Raw genomic sequence first — 17,571 nt, 5'->3', positions numbered from 1 at the left:
TTCCGATTCCTATAGCTCACTGTCAACCAAAGACAGCAGAAGAAAGGAGAGGTAGGCAGATGTGGCAGGGATTTCCCTACATAGAAATATGTGTTAAAATATTGAAATATCTCCATACCAATTAATGGGCAGCCACTGTCTCCAGACCCCAATGCCTCTCCATGTCCCAAGCAAGAGGGAGATTAACAGTGGCACAAAAGAGGGGCCAGAGGGGGCTTCAAGCTGCCTGCTTCAAGGTCTCTGCGTCTGCTCTGATTACACTAAATATTGATGAAGTATCAAAATTAAATTGACTTAATAGTGTTAAACTTTGTTAAATTTGTCACCATTAAAGATAAGCAAAATACAAATAAAAGGAAAGACTTAAGACAGAGAGATAAGGAAAACCTAACAGAGCAAATCTAATCCACAAAGGCCCTGCCTCTTCCCTCCTACCACCACCGATGACCTGGCTTCGTTTCGATTCATTGAAGCCCTGTCTAGCTCATTTTGAGAGAGAAATCCGTCTACAATCTGGTTCTTTCTACTCTGAACATGGTGAGATAAGTATAAAATCCCCTGGTGTGATCCTACTGTCTTTGGATTACCCAAATTATTTGGCATTCTTCCCTGACCACTGGAAGAAAAGAAATATCACAAATGAATGTGAACAGAGCTTCCAACTATAGCTCTCAGAACATAGCTGACAATATGGATTGAGGAAAAAAAATCCCAAACTAATGACACATTTTGGTGATACAGCACCAAAGAAGAGAAGGCTTCATTTTGTCTCTTTAAGTTCACACTCCTGAAATAATATAACAACATACACACATCTTTCTCATGAACACCCCTCATCAAGCGTAGCCCCCAGTTCTCACCAGATCTCCCTCAATCCCGCATTTGCCAGCATTTATAGTCACTGGAAATGGCAACTACATCTGTCAGCTCTCTGACCCTGTGTCATTTTCATACATGTTGAAATCTCTATGGACAAGTGTCTCTTGACCTGGCAAATGACCTGGCAAATGACCTGGGCCAGAGCTGTTTTGGCACAGCTGACAGAGACTAGGCTAGAATGTTGGCAACTCTGTAGGTCAGGAAGCTGAGTCACTGAACTGTATGTCTAACAACAGGTGACTCTGTTCCTACCACTATATTTTCACAGTATGTTCTTTGGTGTCCTTGTTCATTCCTCAGTTGAACCCTGAGTGGGCCTCTGAAGTATGTGCAGAGAAAATCAGAACTCTAAGAGATGTTTGGTTGGAGCAGACCACATGGACAGTCCAAGAAACCAGACCCCCTATAGCATAACCTCAGATGCCTGAACACCAGGTGATCCAGGCCAGACCATGAAGGTTTCAGGTGTGAGGATGAGGCACTGCACTTCTTTCTACTCTGGCAGAAGGTGGAGAGGGAAATGCATAATTGCTAAGGTCTCAGACATGAGCCAGACTCCTATTGCCCATGTAGCCTCTGCATCATGTCCTGAGTCAGAAGACTCCACAATCACACAGAGTGAAGATTCTCCTGGTCAGAGCAGACCTTCTATAGGCAGAAAACCTAAATCATCTCCCATTCATATCACTGCATCTGTCAGAGGCCAGAACCAGTGGGAGATATCACTATGCATGTGGATTTATTATGAGGAGTTTCCCCAAAGACTCGGGGGATGGGCAGGACTCCCTACAACCACAATATGGGAAGATAATGAGCAATTGGAAACCCAGGGACACAGACTCAGATTAATTATCAGTGAACTGAGGGAAGAGGGCACCTGTAGACACTGGCCTGTCTCCAACACTCATGGTCCCAAAACTTCCATTTTATTCCCAGTCCTTTCCAAGTGCCCATCACAAACCAGTGCACCCAGCAGTTTTCCTAGTTGCAGATGAGTAGATGCACCAGGTTGCACCTGGGGTGACTGTCCTACCCAGTGACTTCCATAGGGAAGGTAGATCTGGAAAAGCAACCACCTCTCATTGGGGGAACATAGAGGTGAGACTGACTCCAGGCCAGGGAAGGAAAGAGTTGAGAGGGAGAGTTGTGATCAGTAGCAAAGAACTACATAAACCAAAGCACAAGAGCTCTCAGCACCATGCTAAAGAGAGTGGTCCCACATCAATGAAGATGAGAGTATGTCTCCAGTGACAAGGAGGCCTGGCAGGAAGAACAGGCAGAGATGGTGTCTGTGACTCTGAGGGATACAGTGAAGCATTAGAGTAACAACTGCCTCAATAACAGAGTGACCAGAGGATGGTAGGTTGGTGGGAAGGAGTGGGGAGGAGCAAAGTGTCACCTTAGGAAAATCAATCTACTTCAGTTAATTCATTTTTTAATCCATTTACTAACAACTTTCTAAATATCTTCTTTATGCTCAGCATGATGCTAGTGAATGACGATACAGACATGAAATGATAGAGTTCCCAGACAGCTGCAGAATCCCTTGACAATAATCTTAGTGAATAACTTGGTGGTTATGTGCAGAGTACTAGGGGACCCCAGAGGAAAATGAGGCTCTGCATTAAGGAGAAAGAATTTAAGTAAGCATAGAAAGGAGATTTGAAGATTCTCCTAAGTTTGAAGAACTCCCCAGGGAGAAATAGGAAACTCATTTTCCCCACCTCCCTTGCAGCATGGAATATGAGCTCCTCCAATCAGGAACACCTGCTCAAGAGGCTGGTTTGGAAAATTTGAAGGAGGGGGTATGACAAGACACATTCAGGGCATGGTGACAGAGGTCCCGCACTCAGTGGGGAGAATGAGCCTATGCACTCAAGCCAGAAGGACTCAGAAGGATCCAAAGGCCTCCTGGGTCAGCCCCATCCCCCTCCCACCATGTCCTTGAGGAATTCTCAGAAATTCCAAAAACTGTGTACCATCCCTAGACAAATTCCTTTTATTCTTAAACTAATTAAAGTAGTTTTTGTTTATTTGTTACCTGTAGTTAGGTAGGAATTTTTAGGGACAAGCATCTGTGCTTGCAAGGGAGGAGGTTGCTGTCCTTTCCAATGACTGTTACCATCCCTTCACGTTGTTCTTTTGCTTCAGATAAAGCCCTTGGAGAAAACTACAAGGAACCAGCCAAGATCCCTGAGTCCCCCTAAATCACCCTTCTAGGTGACCTAGAGTGAACTAGCAAAGTTTCATCATAATGCTAAATTCTCTGGCCAGGAGGCATTCCCAGTGGTCATTTTTGAACCTGTGATATAAGGAGAAGCAAGATCTCAGACTGAGCATGCTCATGAATGTGCCCACCTCTATCTGAGAGGATGAGTTTTTCCCAATATGAATATGCATAAGTTTCCCTAATAAAATGCCCCCTTGCCTTCTGTGCAAAGAGAGACTCTCTTGCTTTGGTTCCCCAGTGCTCTCCTCACTTGGACAAATACTAAACCTATCTTTGCTCTTTTATCTCCTAGCGTGCTTATTGATTTTGCACTCACCAAGGGGTGAACCCTTTGTGTTTGGTTACAGATTAAAGTGCTGATACTGCTATGTACATTAAAAATAGAATGACTCCCCACTAAAAGACTAGGAATAAAATCATTACCTGCTAAGATTATCTACTTGAAATTTTAAAACTCTATTTGCATACTGTTTTAAAAAATGAAACTACAAAAGATTTTTTTAAAAATCAAAAGATTGGAAAAAAGATAAAGTGGGCAGAGGCGCTAAGCAGAGATGGAGGCCTTACACAATATAAAAGAAATCAGTGACTCAGTAGTTACATTGGTGATGAACTTCAATGACTAATATGATCATGAAGCAAACAATGCAAGAAGAAATAGATCGGTCTATATAAAGATCTGCTTTATCAGAAAGACTGATTACAAAAGCAATGTGGGGAACCCATACAAGATACAATTATACAAACATCTTGTATGTGAAGATGTTATAAAACTCTACTCACATACACTTCAAGAATTTGAATATCTTATCTGCTTTGCCTTAGAGTTTTCTATTTATTTTATTTTTAACAAATAAAACTCATTATAGATAAATATGACATTCTCTGTCTCCCTCAGTGAGGACTGTTTTCATCTTTCCATCCCCCTATTCCTGGGAGATCTACCCTCATGAATTTGGATTATATCCATTGATTTGGTAGCATTTTGTGGAAGAGACTAAGGGGAGGATTTTGGCTTATATGTGTCAGTGTGGAGGGAAACCAAATACTGATGGTCTGAAGCAACAACAATATGCCTAAGTTGATATTGTAGTATTTTAATGCATGTGGCTAGAGCAAAAGTGACCCCATACCAGGTAGTGAAGTATGTTTTAGGAAGGTTCTGAGTAGGAAATCCTATAGACCATGTCTTTTGACCACACACAATTGATATCAGGATCTCTGAGAGATATCTGCACACCCATGTCCACTGCATAGTCATTTATTTAAAATAAAACAAACAAGAAATCCTGAGGCAAGCAAGATAAAAAGTTCACATTTCATTTTGGGTGGTGGACATATGAACACAGAAGTGCCCCCTTACCCTTGTTTTCACTTTCTATAGCTTCGGTTATCCCAGGTCAATCATGATCTGAAAATACTAAATGGAAACTTCCAAAAGTAAGCAATTTTTAAGTATTACAAATACTTTCATTGAGTACATTGCTATAATTGTCCTATTTTATCCGTAGTTATTGTTGTTAACCTTTTACTGTGTCTAACATATAAATTAAATGTTATCATAGGTACATGTAGGAAACAACATAGTATATATAGAGCTGAGTATTATCTTCAGTTTCTGGGATCCTCTGAGAATCTTGTACATCCCCTGAAGATTAGAGTGGACTACCATTTTTGTTGTACAATCCTCTGATTCCCTTAAATTAACATAGTTTGCTCATTCTCAATCCCCAGTATTTCCCCTTTCCCTCCATTCTGCCTCTCCTGATCCCCTTCCTCTGCTTTACTGGTCTTATTGTCTTTTTTGTTTTTTTTTTTAAATTGGTACATTATAGATATACATGAAAGTGAAATTCATTGTGATGTAGTCATACATGCACATAGCATAAGTTGGTCAATTTCATTCTGTGGTTGCTCCTCTTACCCACCTCTCTACCCTTCCCCTCAATTCCCTCTCTCTACTCTACTGTTCTCCTTTTCATTTTCATTAAATCCTCTCCCTGCCCTGCTTTTTATAAATATCTCTCTTGCTTTCACAAATGAAGGAAAATATTCAGTCTTTGACTTTCTGAGTCTGGAATATATTTCACTTAGCATGATGTTCTTAAGTTCCATCCATTTACCAGTAAATGTCTTAATTTTGCTCTTTTATGTGGCTGAGTAAAACTCTATCTCATATATATATATATATATGTGAGATATATATATATATATATATATATATATATACACCACATTTTCTTCATTCATCTATTGATGGACATAGGTTGGTTCCATAACTTGGCTATTGTGAATTGTGCAGCTTTAGACATTGATATGTTCATATCATTATCCTCTGATGATTTTAGTTCTTGAATAAATACCAAGGAGTTGTACAGCTGGGTCATATGGTGATTCCATGCCTAGCATTTAAGGAATCTCCATCCTACTTTCCAAAGTGGTTGTACTAATTCACAGTCCCATTAACAATGTATAAGTGTACCTTTTTCTCCAGATTTATTGTTATTTGTATTACCACTTATCATTATCATTTGTGTTATTGAAGACTGCCATTCTAGTAAGATGAAATCTCAGTATAGTTTTTGGTTTTTTTTATTGTAAACAAATGGGATACATGTTGTTTCTCTGTTTCTACATGGCGCAAAGTCATACACCATTTGTGTAATCATAAATTTACATAGGGTAATGTTGTTTGATTCATTGTTTTTTCCCCTTCCCCCACCCCTCCAACCCCTCTTTTCCCTCTATACAGTCCTTCCTTCCTTCATTCTTGCAGCCCTCCCTAACCCTAACTCTAACCCTAACATTAACCCCTCCCTCCCCCCATTATGTGTCATCATCATCCACTTATTAGCAATATCATTTGTCCTTTGGTTTTTTGAGATTGGCTTATCTCACTTAGCATGATATTCTCCAATTTCATCCATTTGCCTGCAAATGCCATAATTTTATCATTCTTTATGGCTGAATAATATTCCATTGTATATATATACCACAGTTGCTTTATCCATTCATCAATTGAAGGACATCTAGGTTGGTTCCACAGTCTGGCTATTGTGAATTGAGCAGTTATGAACATTGATGTGGCTGTATCTCTGTAGTATGCTGATTTTAAGTCCTTTGGGTATAGGCCAAGGAGTGGGATAGCTGGGTCAAATGGTGGTTCCATTCCAAGTTTTCTAAGGAATCTCCACACTGCTTTCCAGAGTGGCTGCACTAATTTGCAGCCCCACCAGCAAGGTATGAGTGTACCTTTCTCCCCACATCCTTGCCAACACCTATTGTTGCTTGTATTCTTGATAATCACCATTCTAATTGGGGTGAGATGGAATCTTAGAGTGGTTTTGATTTGCATTTCTCTTATTACTAGAGATGTTGAACATTTTTCCATACATTTGTTGATCGCTTGTAGATCTTCTTCTGTGAAGTGTCTATTCATTTCCTTAGCCCATTTGTTGACTGGATTATTTGAATTCTTGGAGTAGAGTTTTTTGAGTTCTTTATAGATTCTGGAGATTAGTGCTCTATCTGAAGTATGATTGGCAAAGATATTCTCCCACTCTGTAGGCTCTTTCTTCGCATTGCTGATAGTTTCCTTTGCTGAGAGAAAGCTTTTTAGTTTGAATCTATCCAACTTATTGATTCTTGCTTTTATTTCCTGTGCTATGGGAGTCCTGTTGAGGAAGTCTGATCCTAAGCCGACATGTTGAAGATCTGGACCTACTTTTTCTTCTATAATCTGCAGGGTCTCTGGTCTGATTCCGAGGTCCTTAATCCATTTTGAGTTTAGTTTCGTGCATGGTGAGAGATATGGGTTTAGTTTCATTCTGTTGCATATGGATTTCCAATTCTCCCAGGGCCATTTGTTGAAGAGGCTATCTTTTCTCCATTGCATATTTTTGGCCCCTTTGTCTAGTATGAGAAAATTGTATTTATTTGGGTTTGTGTCCGTGTCCTCTATTCTGTACCATTGATCTACCTTTCTATTTTGGTACCAATACCATGCTGTTTTTGTTACTATTGCTTTGTAGTAGAGTTGAAGATCTGGTATTGTGATACCCCCTGCTTCACTCTTCCTGCTAAGGATTGCTTTAGCTATTCTGGGTTTCTTATTCTTCCAGATGAATTTCATGATTGCTTGCTCTATTTCTGTAAGGTACGTCATTGGGGTTTTAATTGGAATTGCATTGAATCTGTATAGCACTTTAGGTAGTATGGCCATTTTGACAATATTAATTCTGCCTATCCAAGAACATGGGAGATCTTTCCATCTTCTAAGGTTTTCTTTAATTTCTTTCTTTAGTGTTCTGTAGTTCTCATTGTAGAGGTCTTTCACCTCTTTTGTGAGATTGATTCCCAAGTATTTTATTTTTTTTTTTTGAGGCTATTGTGAGTGGGGTAGTTTTCCTGATTATTCTTTCAAAGATTCATCACTTATGTATAAAAATGCATTAGATTTATGTGCATTGATCTTATATCCCGCTACTTTACTGAATTCACTTATCAGTTCTAAAAGTCAGTGTAGTTTTGATTTGCATTTCCCTGATTGCTAAAGATGTTGAACAATCTTACATATATTTCTTGACCTTTCTTATTTCTTCTTTTGAGAAAAGTCTATGTTTTTCATTTATACACTTATTAATTGTATTATTTGTGGTTTTGGTGTTGAGGTTTTTTGAGTCCTTTATACATTCTGGATATTAATTCCCTGATGGAATAGATATTTGCAAAAATTTTCTCCCATTGTGTAGGCTTCTTTTACGCTCTTAAATGTTATCATTGCTGTGCTGAAGATTTTTAATTTGGTGTCCTTTCACTTAATGATTCTTGGTTTTATTCCTTGAGATTTTGGAGTCCCTGCATCAATATATTGGAGTGTTGCTCTATGTTTTCTTCTAGCAGTTGTAGTGTTTCTGGTTTAATTCCTAGGTATTTGATTCACTTTGAGTCGATTTTTGTACATGGTGAAAATTTAGGTTTTCATTGCTGGGATCAAAACACCTGATGAGAACAACTTAGAGGAGAAAAAGTTTATTTTGAGCTCAATGGTTCATGATCAGACAGTTCCATTGTTCTGGGTCTGAGGTGAGGCAAATCATCATGACAGAAGGCATGGAGGAGGAGTGCTGTCACCTCATGGTAGAGAGTGAGAAGAGAGTGTGAGGTACCAGGGACAAAATATAAACCCCAAGGCACACCCCCAGTCACTCACTCTCCAGTCACACCCTACCTGCCTACAGTCACCACCCAGTTAGTCCATTCAAATTATTAATCTATCACATGGGTCAATCCACAGGCTAGATTACAATTCTCCTAATCTAATCATTTCACCTCTCACATTAACACAGGAGCTTTTGGGGAAAGACTTCATAGCCGAACCATAATAGAGAGAAAGATCTAGTTTAATTCTTCTACAGATGGATATCCAGTTTCCCCAGCATCATGTGTTTAAAAGGCTATCCTTTCTCCAGTGTATGATTTTGGCATCTTTGTCAAGGATCTAATGGCTACACCAGTGTGGATTTGTCTCTGTGTCTTCTATTCTACTCTGTTGGTCTTCATGTCTGTCTTCATGCCAATGTCAATAGCATGGTGTTTTTGTCACTACACCTCTATTAACTTTTTGTTACTAATATGGTTTGAGATTAGTTATTGTGATGCCACCAGTCTCACTCTTCTTACTCAGTATTGATTTGGCTATTCTAGATCTTTCATTCTGCCAAATGGGTTTAGAAGGACAGGGTAGGAGGGTACTGGGAATTTAACCCAGTAGCAATCTACCTCTGAGGTATATCCCCAGTCCTGTTTTTCATTTTTTGTTTTTTAAATTTTGAGATAATGTCTCATTAAGTTGCCAAGGCAGGCCTCAAACTCGCAATCCTCCTGCCTCAACCTCCTGAGTAGCTGGGATTACGGGTATGTGCCACCATGAATGGCTCCATATACATTTTAGTGATTTTTTTTAGATCTGTGAAAATGTCATTGATATTTTGGTGGGGATTGAATTGAACATGTAGATCACTTTAGGTAATATGGCCATTTTTACAGTATTAACTCTGCCAATCCAAGAACATGCTAGATCTTTCCATCTTCTGAGCTCTTCTTCAATTTATTTCTTCAGTGTTCTATAATTTTCACTATAGAGTTCTTTCACTTTCTTAGATTTATTTCCCACTATTTTTAGGCTATTGTCAATGGAATTGTTTTCCTGATTTCTTTCTCAGCAGATTCATTATTGGAGTATAAGAAAGCTATTGATTTTTGTATGTTTATCTTGTATCCTGCTACTTTGCTGAATTTGTTTACCAACTCTTCTTCAGTCTTCTGGTGGAGTTTTTTTTTTTTTTTTTTTCTTTTTTGGGGTCTTCTAAGTATAGGATCATGTCATCAGAAAACAGAGATAGTCTGACTTCTATTTCCTTCCTCCTTTTAAGTTGATTTTCTTGGGTATTTTTTCACAGTGACAAAAAGCTGACTAACATAGATTGACAAAAATCTGGATTCTGTGACCACACTATGTGGCCTTACATGGCTGGGGCACTTTGCTTTATCTGAGAAGAGAATAAGTGCATAAGCTGCTCTTGTTTTTGGGGTTAAGGATTCATCTAAGGGAAGCTCCACAGTGTCAAGAGAGTTGGAGCCCACTGAACCAAAACTGGGACTTTCTCTCTCTCTCTTTTTTATTCTTTTTTTTTTTTCTTTTTTCTTTGTGGTGTTTTTATAAATGGCATTTATTTCAAAATTTCATTTTCTAAGTTTTTTGTTCCTATATAAAAATACAGCTGATTCCTGAGTTTTAAACTCGAGTTCCTGATAAACGAACTAATAATTTTAATAGTCATTCAATAGATTCTTTTGAACTAAACACACAGATTCATATTCTCTTTAAAGAGCAATGGTTTTATTTCTTCCCTTCCAGTTCTTGTAGTTCTTATTTCTTCTCTGGATTCATTGCACTGCCTCTGACCTCTGGGACGTGGTTGATAGAAATGATGCCCACAGACAGTCTCCAGACTTTAGGAGACAACACTCAATATTTCACATCTAAGTATGTTGGTTTGAGTTTTGTAGATACCATGAATCAGACTGTTCCCGTGCACCATTATGAAGCAGTTCTTCATGGGCTCTGATCACCAGCACATGCACACCTTGCTGGCACCTTTCCTCCATACTGTGTGATTCTTCCTTCATGGTCAGACGACTTACCTACTAATGCTGAGATGGAACACAATGCAGGTCCCCAGTGGATGTTCCCAAAAGTGCAACCCCAAGGCCAAGCTCTGAGCAATGGAGATGTGAGACATAGGGAACAGAGGGGTCCAGTCACAAGAACACCACAGAGGAGACCCCCATCCAGTATCTTGCCATGAGGAGTGTTCACCAGGCTTGTGTCCCTGTGCCCAGCACTCCTGGACCCTGAGGTATTTGTGACAAAACCCCAGTTCTTATATGCAACCCCCATTCCTGCTTTGTTACACCAGGGTTCAGAAACAATGACACAGAAACCCTAGGAGTAGGGCTCATCATCCTATAAGAAATTTGTTATGGGTACTCCTCTCCTACTCAGATTGTGCTTGGAAGCAGATAGTACCAACCTTCCCAGGTAGGTCAGCTGCTAATGACTTCTCCAGTTCATCCTCCCTCTTCCCTGGCTACCCCTCCTACTCCCCACACTCCAGTTTCTTGGGATTGCCTCAGCAATCCCAATCATTTATCTGTCTGGGAAACTCAGAAAGCAGATGTTTTGAACAGAATTTTGGAGCTGACTATTCACCAATTGAAGACTGAAGGACCACATTATTCGTGACAAGAAGTATGTGTGATAACAATGGCTTTGATTTAAACCTTTTACCTGTGGTTAATTTGGATAAGGCACAAGTTGAAAAATAGGCATTTGTTTATGTAGTGGCCTTGGTACTTGGATGTTATGTGGTAATGAAAATCAGAAAGTGCACTGGTTATTGCTGACAGCATGGAAAGACTTGAAAAAAAATTAGTAAGTCATGAAAGACAGCTTGCAACTCCAAGCACTCTATGAAAGACAAATCAGAGACCTATCGCCAACTTCTGCCTTTTAAATTAGAAGTTTAAGTCAGTCAGCATTTTTAAAAGTTGTCTTTGTTTTACCCTTCAGTTGTGTGTGGGGGGGGTATTCATATTACTGCCCCCCCCCACACACACACACACACATTTCTTACACAGAAAGCAACATAAACTCTAAAACATTGTTCTGCACTTTGCTTTTTCCCCTGGAACTGGGACATGTGATGATAGCTACATGATATCTCTACATTGGCACTTGTGAAGAAATAACAATAGCCACAGAATTAGTTCAGAATTACCAACCTCTGGCCTTGAAAGGAGAACAATAGCCAAACCTCCAGAGGGTTGACCTGGACAGAAACTGTGAATCCCAGACTAAGAGTGACGCAGATTCTCAAGTCCACCTAAGGTAGGTCCTGGTTGGAGAAGCCACTGTAAACTTGGCCCGCTCCCTCCTCACACTGCCAGACCTTCTGCTCTCATCTTTGGGGTCTCATTGTTCCCAAAATGATAAAGGCTGATAAAATATCTTGGAATCCCACTTACATGAACTTATATGAACTGTTCATAGGGAACAGAGGGGTCCAGTCACAAGAACACCACAGAGGACACCCCCATCCAGTATCTTGCCATGAGGAGTGTTCACCAGGCTTGTGTCCCTGTGCCCAGCACTCCTGGACCCTGAGGTATTTGTGACAAAACCCCAGTTCTTATATGCAACCCCATTCCTGCTTTGTTACACCAGGGTTCAGAAACAATGACACGGAAACCCTAGGAGTAGGGCTTATCATCCTATGAGAAATTTGTTATGGGTACTTCTGGTGGTGGACGGGGGTGAGGACCACAAAGAAACTTAAAAATCCTGCCCAAGACAAACACCAAAAGTCACGTAGCTGATTAGAGTAGCTTCCATGTTCATAGGGAATAAAGGTGAAATTGTCTCGGTGTCTCAAATTTTTCTTAAAAAAAAAAAAGATGAACAGTGTCTGGAAGGGGCAACAGATCTCGGGTGGGTTGAACCCCAAAATAGCCAGTCACACAGGTATGCCATCCACCCTGGTTGCAGACCCTCGATTCCCAGACTGCTATCTGGTCTCTCAGTGCTCCCTGCCCAGATGCCCTGGCTCTTCCCTCATTTTTTAATCTTGACTGTGAGTGTGGAAAAAGACAGGTTTTGTGTTCTGCCTTCTTAGGAAGGAAGGGCAAGCCCAGAGTGTGCACAGGCTGAAGGCAAGCCCTCAAACCCACAGAAATATCCAACTCACCATTGTAGCAGTAAATGGGATGTTGTCAATCAAGGATGAAGCCAAGGCCGAGACCCATACTACCAGGACAATGGCAGCCGCAAGGCGCCGATCCTCTGGGACCATCTGGAAGGAACAGATAATATCAGTGCTGCACATCAACAGCTGCACTGTGAAATCAGATCTTAGGCTCTGATCCTTTGACAGGTCAGAAAAAACCAAAGGATTGTTAGTTTTTCCTCTGAACACATAATAAAAACAGACCCAGGAGTGCAAACCAGGGCCATGCCTGCACAGGAATCTCAGCTGGGTTTCTACAACTAACTGAGGAGAGCAATTCCCAGCCCTCTAGCCCTATGGGAGGAATGGGCAGAGCAAAGTCCCCTCCTCATCCACATTTGGTGGCTCCACACACTGGTCCCACCAACCTGATGACCAGGTCCCCAGCCCTGGGATGGGGACTTCTGTAGCATTCACTGACTGTCCACTGCTCTCCTCGACAGGTTTTAACTAAAGGCTAAAAGCAAAAATAATAGGCATCTGTAATTATGCATTCTTTGGGAAAAAAAATCTCCCTTCATCTCTAGGCTACCCAGGATAAAATAGTTTCCCTGCTGTGCTTTTTACATAATTAATGTGACCTATTCTTACCAGATTTTTTTTTCTTTTTACAAAATCAAAGAACAGTGACTGGAGCACATTCTACTGCAGCATTTAATGTACCTTTATTAGCAAAGCAGTCTGTTCTCCGACATATTCTATTAAGTGGAGATGCGCCAATGCCTAGAAAAAAGAGTATGTGGTAAGAATCAGTTTAAAAGTAAGAAAATGTATAAGATTTTTTTAAGTGTCTTTCAATTTTTTTTTAGAAAAAGGGAGCATAAAGTAAGGCCAGATTCTCACTACTTATAAAAGATCAGACTCATACACAGTCTATAAATAATTTACTACCATATATGCACACTGAAGATTCAAGGAGGAACAATAAAACACAATAGCAGAGGCAGGAATTCCTCTCTGATTTGTGTTAATGTCCACATGAAATTTAAATTTGAATAGAAGGCGATTTTTAAATTTTAAGATCTGTGTGTAAGGGCACGGTTGGATTGTACATAATGAAATGCCACTCCATAGCGAAGGTCATTCAAGAAAGTTGCATTTTCAATTTCTTTTTAAAGTTAAACATCACAGTTAAAAGTTGAAAAAGAAAACACATGGAAGGGAAGGTCTATTTAACTGAAGCATGTAACTATTTTTGCAATACTAGACTGATGCAGAAAATTATATTGAGGGAAAGGTAAGAAAGAAGATTAAAAGAAAGAAAATGGAAGTTTGTTCGAAGCCAGTCTGCTCTGGCTGCCACCTTGGTCTCAGCCAGAAAGAGTTTCTCATTTTCAGTACTGCCAACCTTGGTAGCTGGGTCATTCTTTGCTGTGGGGCTGACCTGCCCATTATAACATGTTGAGCACCATTTCTGGCCCCTGCACACTAGATGACAGGAGCACCTCCCCCATTACCAATAGGATGTCCCATGGGAGATAAAATCAACCACTAAGAATCAACATCATCATCCAGATTTCATTAAACAACATTTGTAATTAAAAAATTAATTCCTTTTATTTTGTAGCATACTGAAGAAAAAGCAAAGGTGTAACCCAGATTCAAATTTTCTGCCAAATACCAAATAGAGATGGTTATATGTGTATATGCACTCCCACAGTATTATGTGCACATCTGGATGTATACATATAGACAGCTATACATTCATATGTTTAGTGTCATAAAATTATGCCAAATATCATGGTCTATGATGTGCACAGAGATAAAAATAATATCTTCAAAACACTTGAACATTGCATTTAATAACTCAGTTATTTGATCTCTTGATTTTTTAAAAAGGTCATAATATGAGAAAAATACAAGTACTGTGTATTTTATAAGTGCCAAATGAAAAAAGTTTGTTATACTTTCTATCAAGCCTAAAGATAAACAATATATATTCTACACTTTACAAATTAAACTTTATGTATACTTGAGGATTATACACATTGCTTGTCTCTATCAATTGATATATAGCATTGAAAGGATAATTGTGCAATATAAATCACAATATGACATATCATTATTCTTCTGTTGCAGAAATGCTGATTCAGCAATGGTCTGACATCTTTGTCCCCCAGTAGTAAGTCAATACCATACATCATTGTCACCACTTTCACAATGATGGACTAGGAGGTCTAGGTTTCTTCTGCAGCCAAACAAATTCTGGATAAAACAGACTTTCTACTACATTGCTGAATCAGCAAGAAAATGTAAGGTTTTCCACATAACCTCTCTCCCCAAGAAAATGCTGCTGCTGCTGTCCAGGAGCTGCAAGATTTGGATGGCAAGGAGGAATGGAATCTCTTGGAATTCAGAGGAGGCGTGAACAGCAATGAGATTGTAAACTAAAACAAGAATTCTCACATTGAGCTGAAATCCTTAAAATAGATTAGAATTATGCCCCAGCATCAAGCAGAAGCAGATACAAGCAGTTTCTAGAAGAAAGCATCCAAACGTAGGCCCTCAGAAGTCCTACAAGTTAAGGTCAAGTAATAAGAATCAGTCTAGGATCATCAAGGACACAAGACAGGCAACATGAATGAGAGTAAACACAAAACTGACTTAGACCTCAAAACTGCATCAGTGAGAATTCATAGACTAAGGACACAGAAGAATCATTTTGCTTAAAGAAACTGAGGGCTAGGGCTGGGGATGTACCTCAGTGGTAAAGCACTTGTCTAGCATGTATGAGACCCTAGGTTTGATACCCAGTACCAGAAAAAATAAACTATATATTCTTGTATGTTTTTTTTTTTAATTTTTTAAAGAAAGAAACTAAGAGCAAAAGAGTGTAAATGTACCAATCAACATTGACCCCTATGAGTTAAGGTTGAAGTCTGTCATCTCTATATTGCAAATACGTGCAATTTTCCAAAGACTTCTAAAAAATAAGGATGCAGAAGAAAAACTAAGTTCCATGCAAATTTTAATGAAAATGTTGTAACTCTTCATTCTCCCTAAAGAGTGAACAGTTCTAAATTTGTATGTGCCTAATAGCAGCCTCAAAATATATCAAGCACAAATAAACAACTACAAGACCAACTAGACAAATTTACAATTATTTTCAAAAACTGGTAAATTAAGAAAAAATAAGTCAAGAAATCACAATGGAAATTGAAAATAATTTGAATGAACAAAATACAAATATAACCAAAATGCATATGAAAATTTGAGTGATATGGCTAAAGTTATGCTAAAAGGAAATTTAGACTCTTAAATATACATACTGAAAAATATAAAGCATGAAAATCAGAAAGCTAAGCATCTGTCTTTAGAAGTTAAAAAAAAAAAAAACAGCAAATTGAGCCTAAAAAAGAAGAGATAAGAATGTAATAATTGTTAAGAACAGAATATAAAAAAAAGTAAACAATTAAACAATTCAGAGTTTTATAAGAATAACAAAATCTATATACCCATGAGAAACTGGTAAGTAGAAAACAAGACAACCAAAACAACCAGAGAGAGCTGGAGAAAGAGAGAGACTGAGAGAAAGAGAACATGATGAAATCAAAAATGGAACATCAGCAGTAAACATGTAGAGGAATGAAAATATAAAAATGAAAAGTGAATCCTAGCATTCTAATTGTTTTTATGCAGATATCCAGTTGATTAAACACCATTTGTTGAAAAAATATTTCTTTCCCAAATAAGTCACTTTGGCACTTTTATTTAAAATCAAAATGTATCACGTAGTCAGGGTCTATTTCTGGACTATTTGGCTCCATTTATCTATCTTTGGCCAGAATCACACTGTCTTCATTACTATAGTTTTATAGTAATTAATGAAATTAGGTAAGTGTTCCAATGTTAATCTTCTTTTTAAAGATTGCTTTTGTTATTCTCAGTCCTTTGAATTTCTACGTAAATTATGTAATTAGCTTGTTATTATCTGAAAAAAAAAGCCTCTACAATTTTAATTTGGATTGCATTAGAATCTATAAATCAATAGAGGAAGAAATGCCACTAAACAATATTGAGTCTCCTGATCTATGGACAAAATATATATCTCTATTTACTCACATCTTTTTAAAAAATTTTTTTCAGAAATTTCTCAGCACTTTTTTTTGACATATGGATTTTTGTTACATTTATTCCTAGGTTTTCAATGCTTTGGGTACCACTGCAAATACAATTGCTTAAGAATTTTCCAATTGATATGATGCTATTATATGAGAATATATTGATTTTTGGACATTGATCTTGTACTTTCTGACCTTTCTAAGTTTATATATTAGTTCTAGTAGTGCTGAGTTTCTTGTAGATTACCTGGGATTTTTTACATTCACAATCATACAGTCTGCAAATAGGGAGAGTTTAACTTCTTCCATTTCTACCTTTCTACCCTTTATTTCCTTGTATTGCTGTATTACAATAGCTATGCCTTCCATTAAATTGAATGTTGAATAGAAATGTTGAAAGTAGGCATCTTTACCCTGCTCTTAGTCTCAGGGAAAAACTATTAATGTTCTCAGACTAAGTATGAAGTTAGCTCTATTATTTTCAAAAATGTCTTTCATCAATTTAAGGATTCACAGTTCACTGAAAATTTTTATCATGAATTTGAGTACTGTCAAATGCTTTCTCTCCATTCACTGAAATGGTCATGTTTTTTCCTATATTTTGTTAGTATGAAAAATGTAATTTATTTTGAAAAGTAAATCAACATTGTATTCCTAGAATAAGACTTTCTTGGTTTTAATGAATATCTTGTTAAGGATTTTTCCAATCTATGTTGATGAAGGGTATTGGTCTGAGTTTTCTTTTCACATAATGCCTTTGTTCAGGGAAATACAAATGACTTACAAAATGAGTAGGGAGGTGTCCCCCTTCTATTTTCTGAAAGAATTTTGTGGGATTAGTATTATTACTTACTGAATATTTGAGAGAAATCAACATTAGAGCCATTTGTGCCTGGAATTTTCCTTGTGGAAATATTTTAAATTATTAATTCTGTTTGTTTTTTTTATTGTCATAGTTCTATTCAGATTCTCTATTGCAACTTGAGTTAATTTGGGTAAATTTCATTTTTCAAGAAAGTGTTCCAGGGCCGCCTTCATGAATCCAGTCAGGTGC

General features: G+C 38.2%; 1 protein-coding gene across 4 annotated transcripts in view; it reads right to left on the bottom strand.

Annotated features, from left to right (window-relative positions):
- OCA2 (OCA2 melanosomal transmembrane protein) overlaps positions 1 to 17,571 on the bottom strand; it is a 394,493-nt gene that overhangs the window by 135,707 nt on the left and 241,215 nt on the right. For all 4 annotated transcript variants that reach the window (XM_079128438.1, XM_079128436.1, XM_079128437.1 and 1 more), the window contains exons 20-21: positions 13,120 to 13,179; positions 12,418 to 12,522 (exon numbers count right to left, since the gene is read on the bottom strand). In XM_079128438.1, the coding sequence (XP_078984564.1) occupies positions 12,418 to 12,522; positions 13,120 to 13,179 (165 nt within the window). The remainder of the gene's footprint in view (positions 1 to 12,417; positions 12,523 to 13,119; positions 13,180 to 17,571) is intronic.

This window comes from Sciurus vulgaris, assembly GCF_902686455.1.
Source record: "Sciurus vulgaris genome assembly, chromosome: 2".
NCBI classification, from domain to species: Eukaryota; Metazoa; Chordata; class Mammalia; order Rodentia; family Sciuridae; genus Sciurus; species Sciurus vulgaris.
This window is presented reverse-complemented; position numbering and strand designations above follow the sequence as displayed.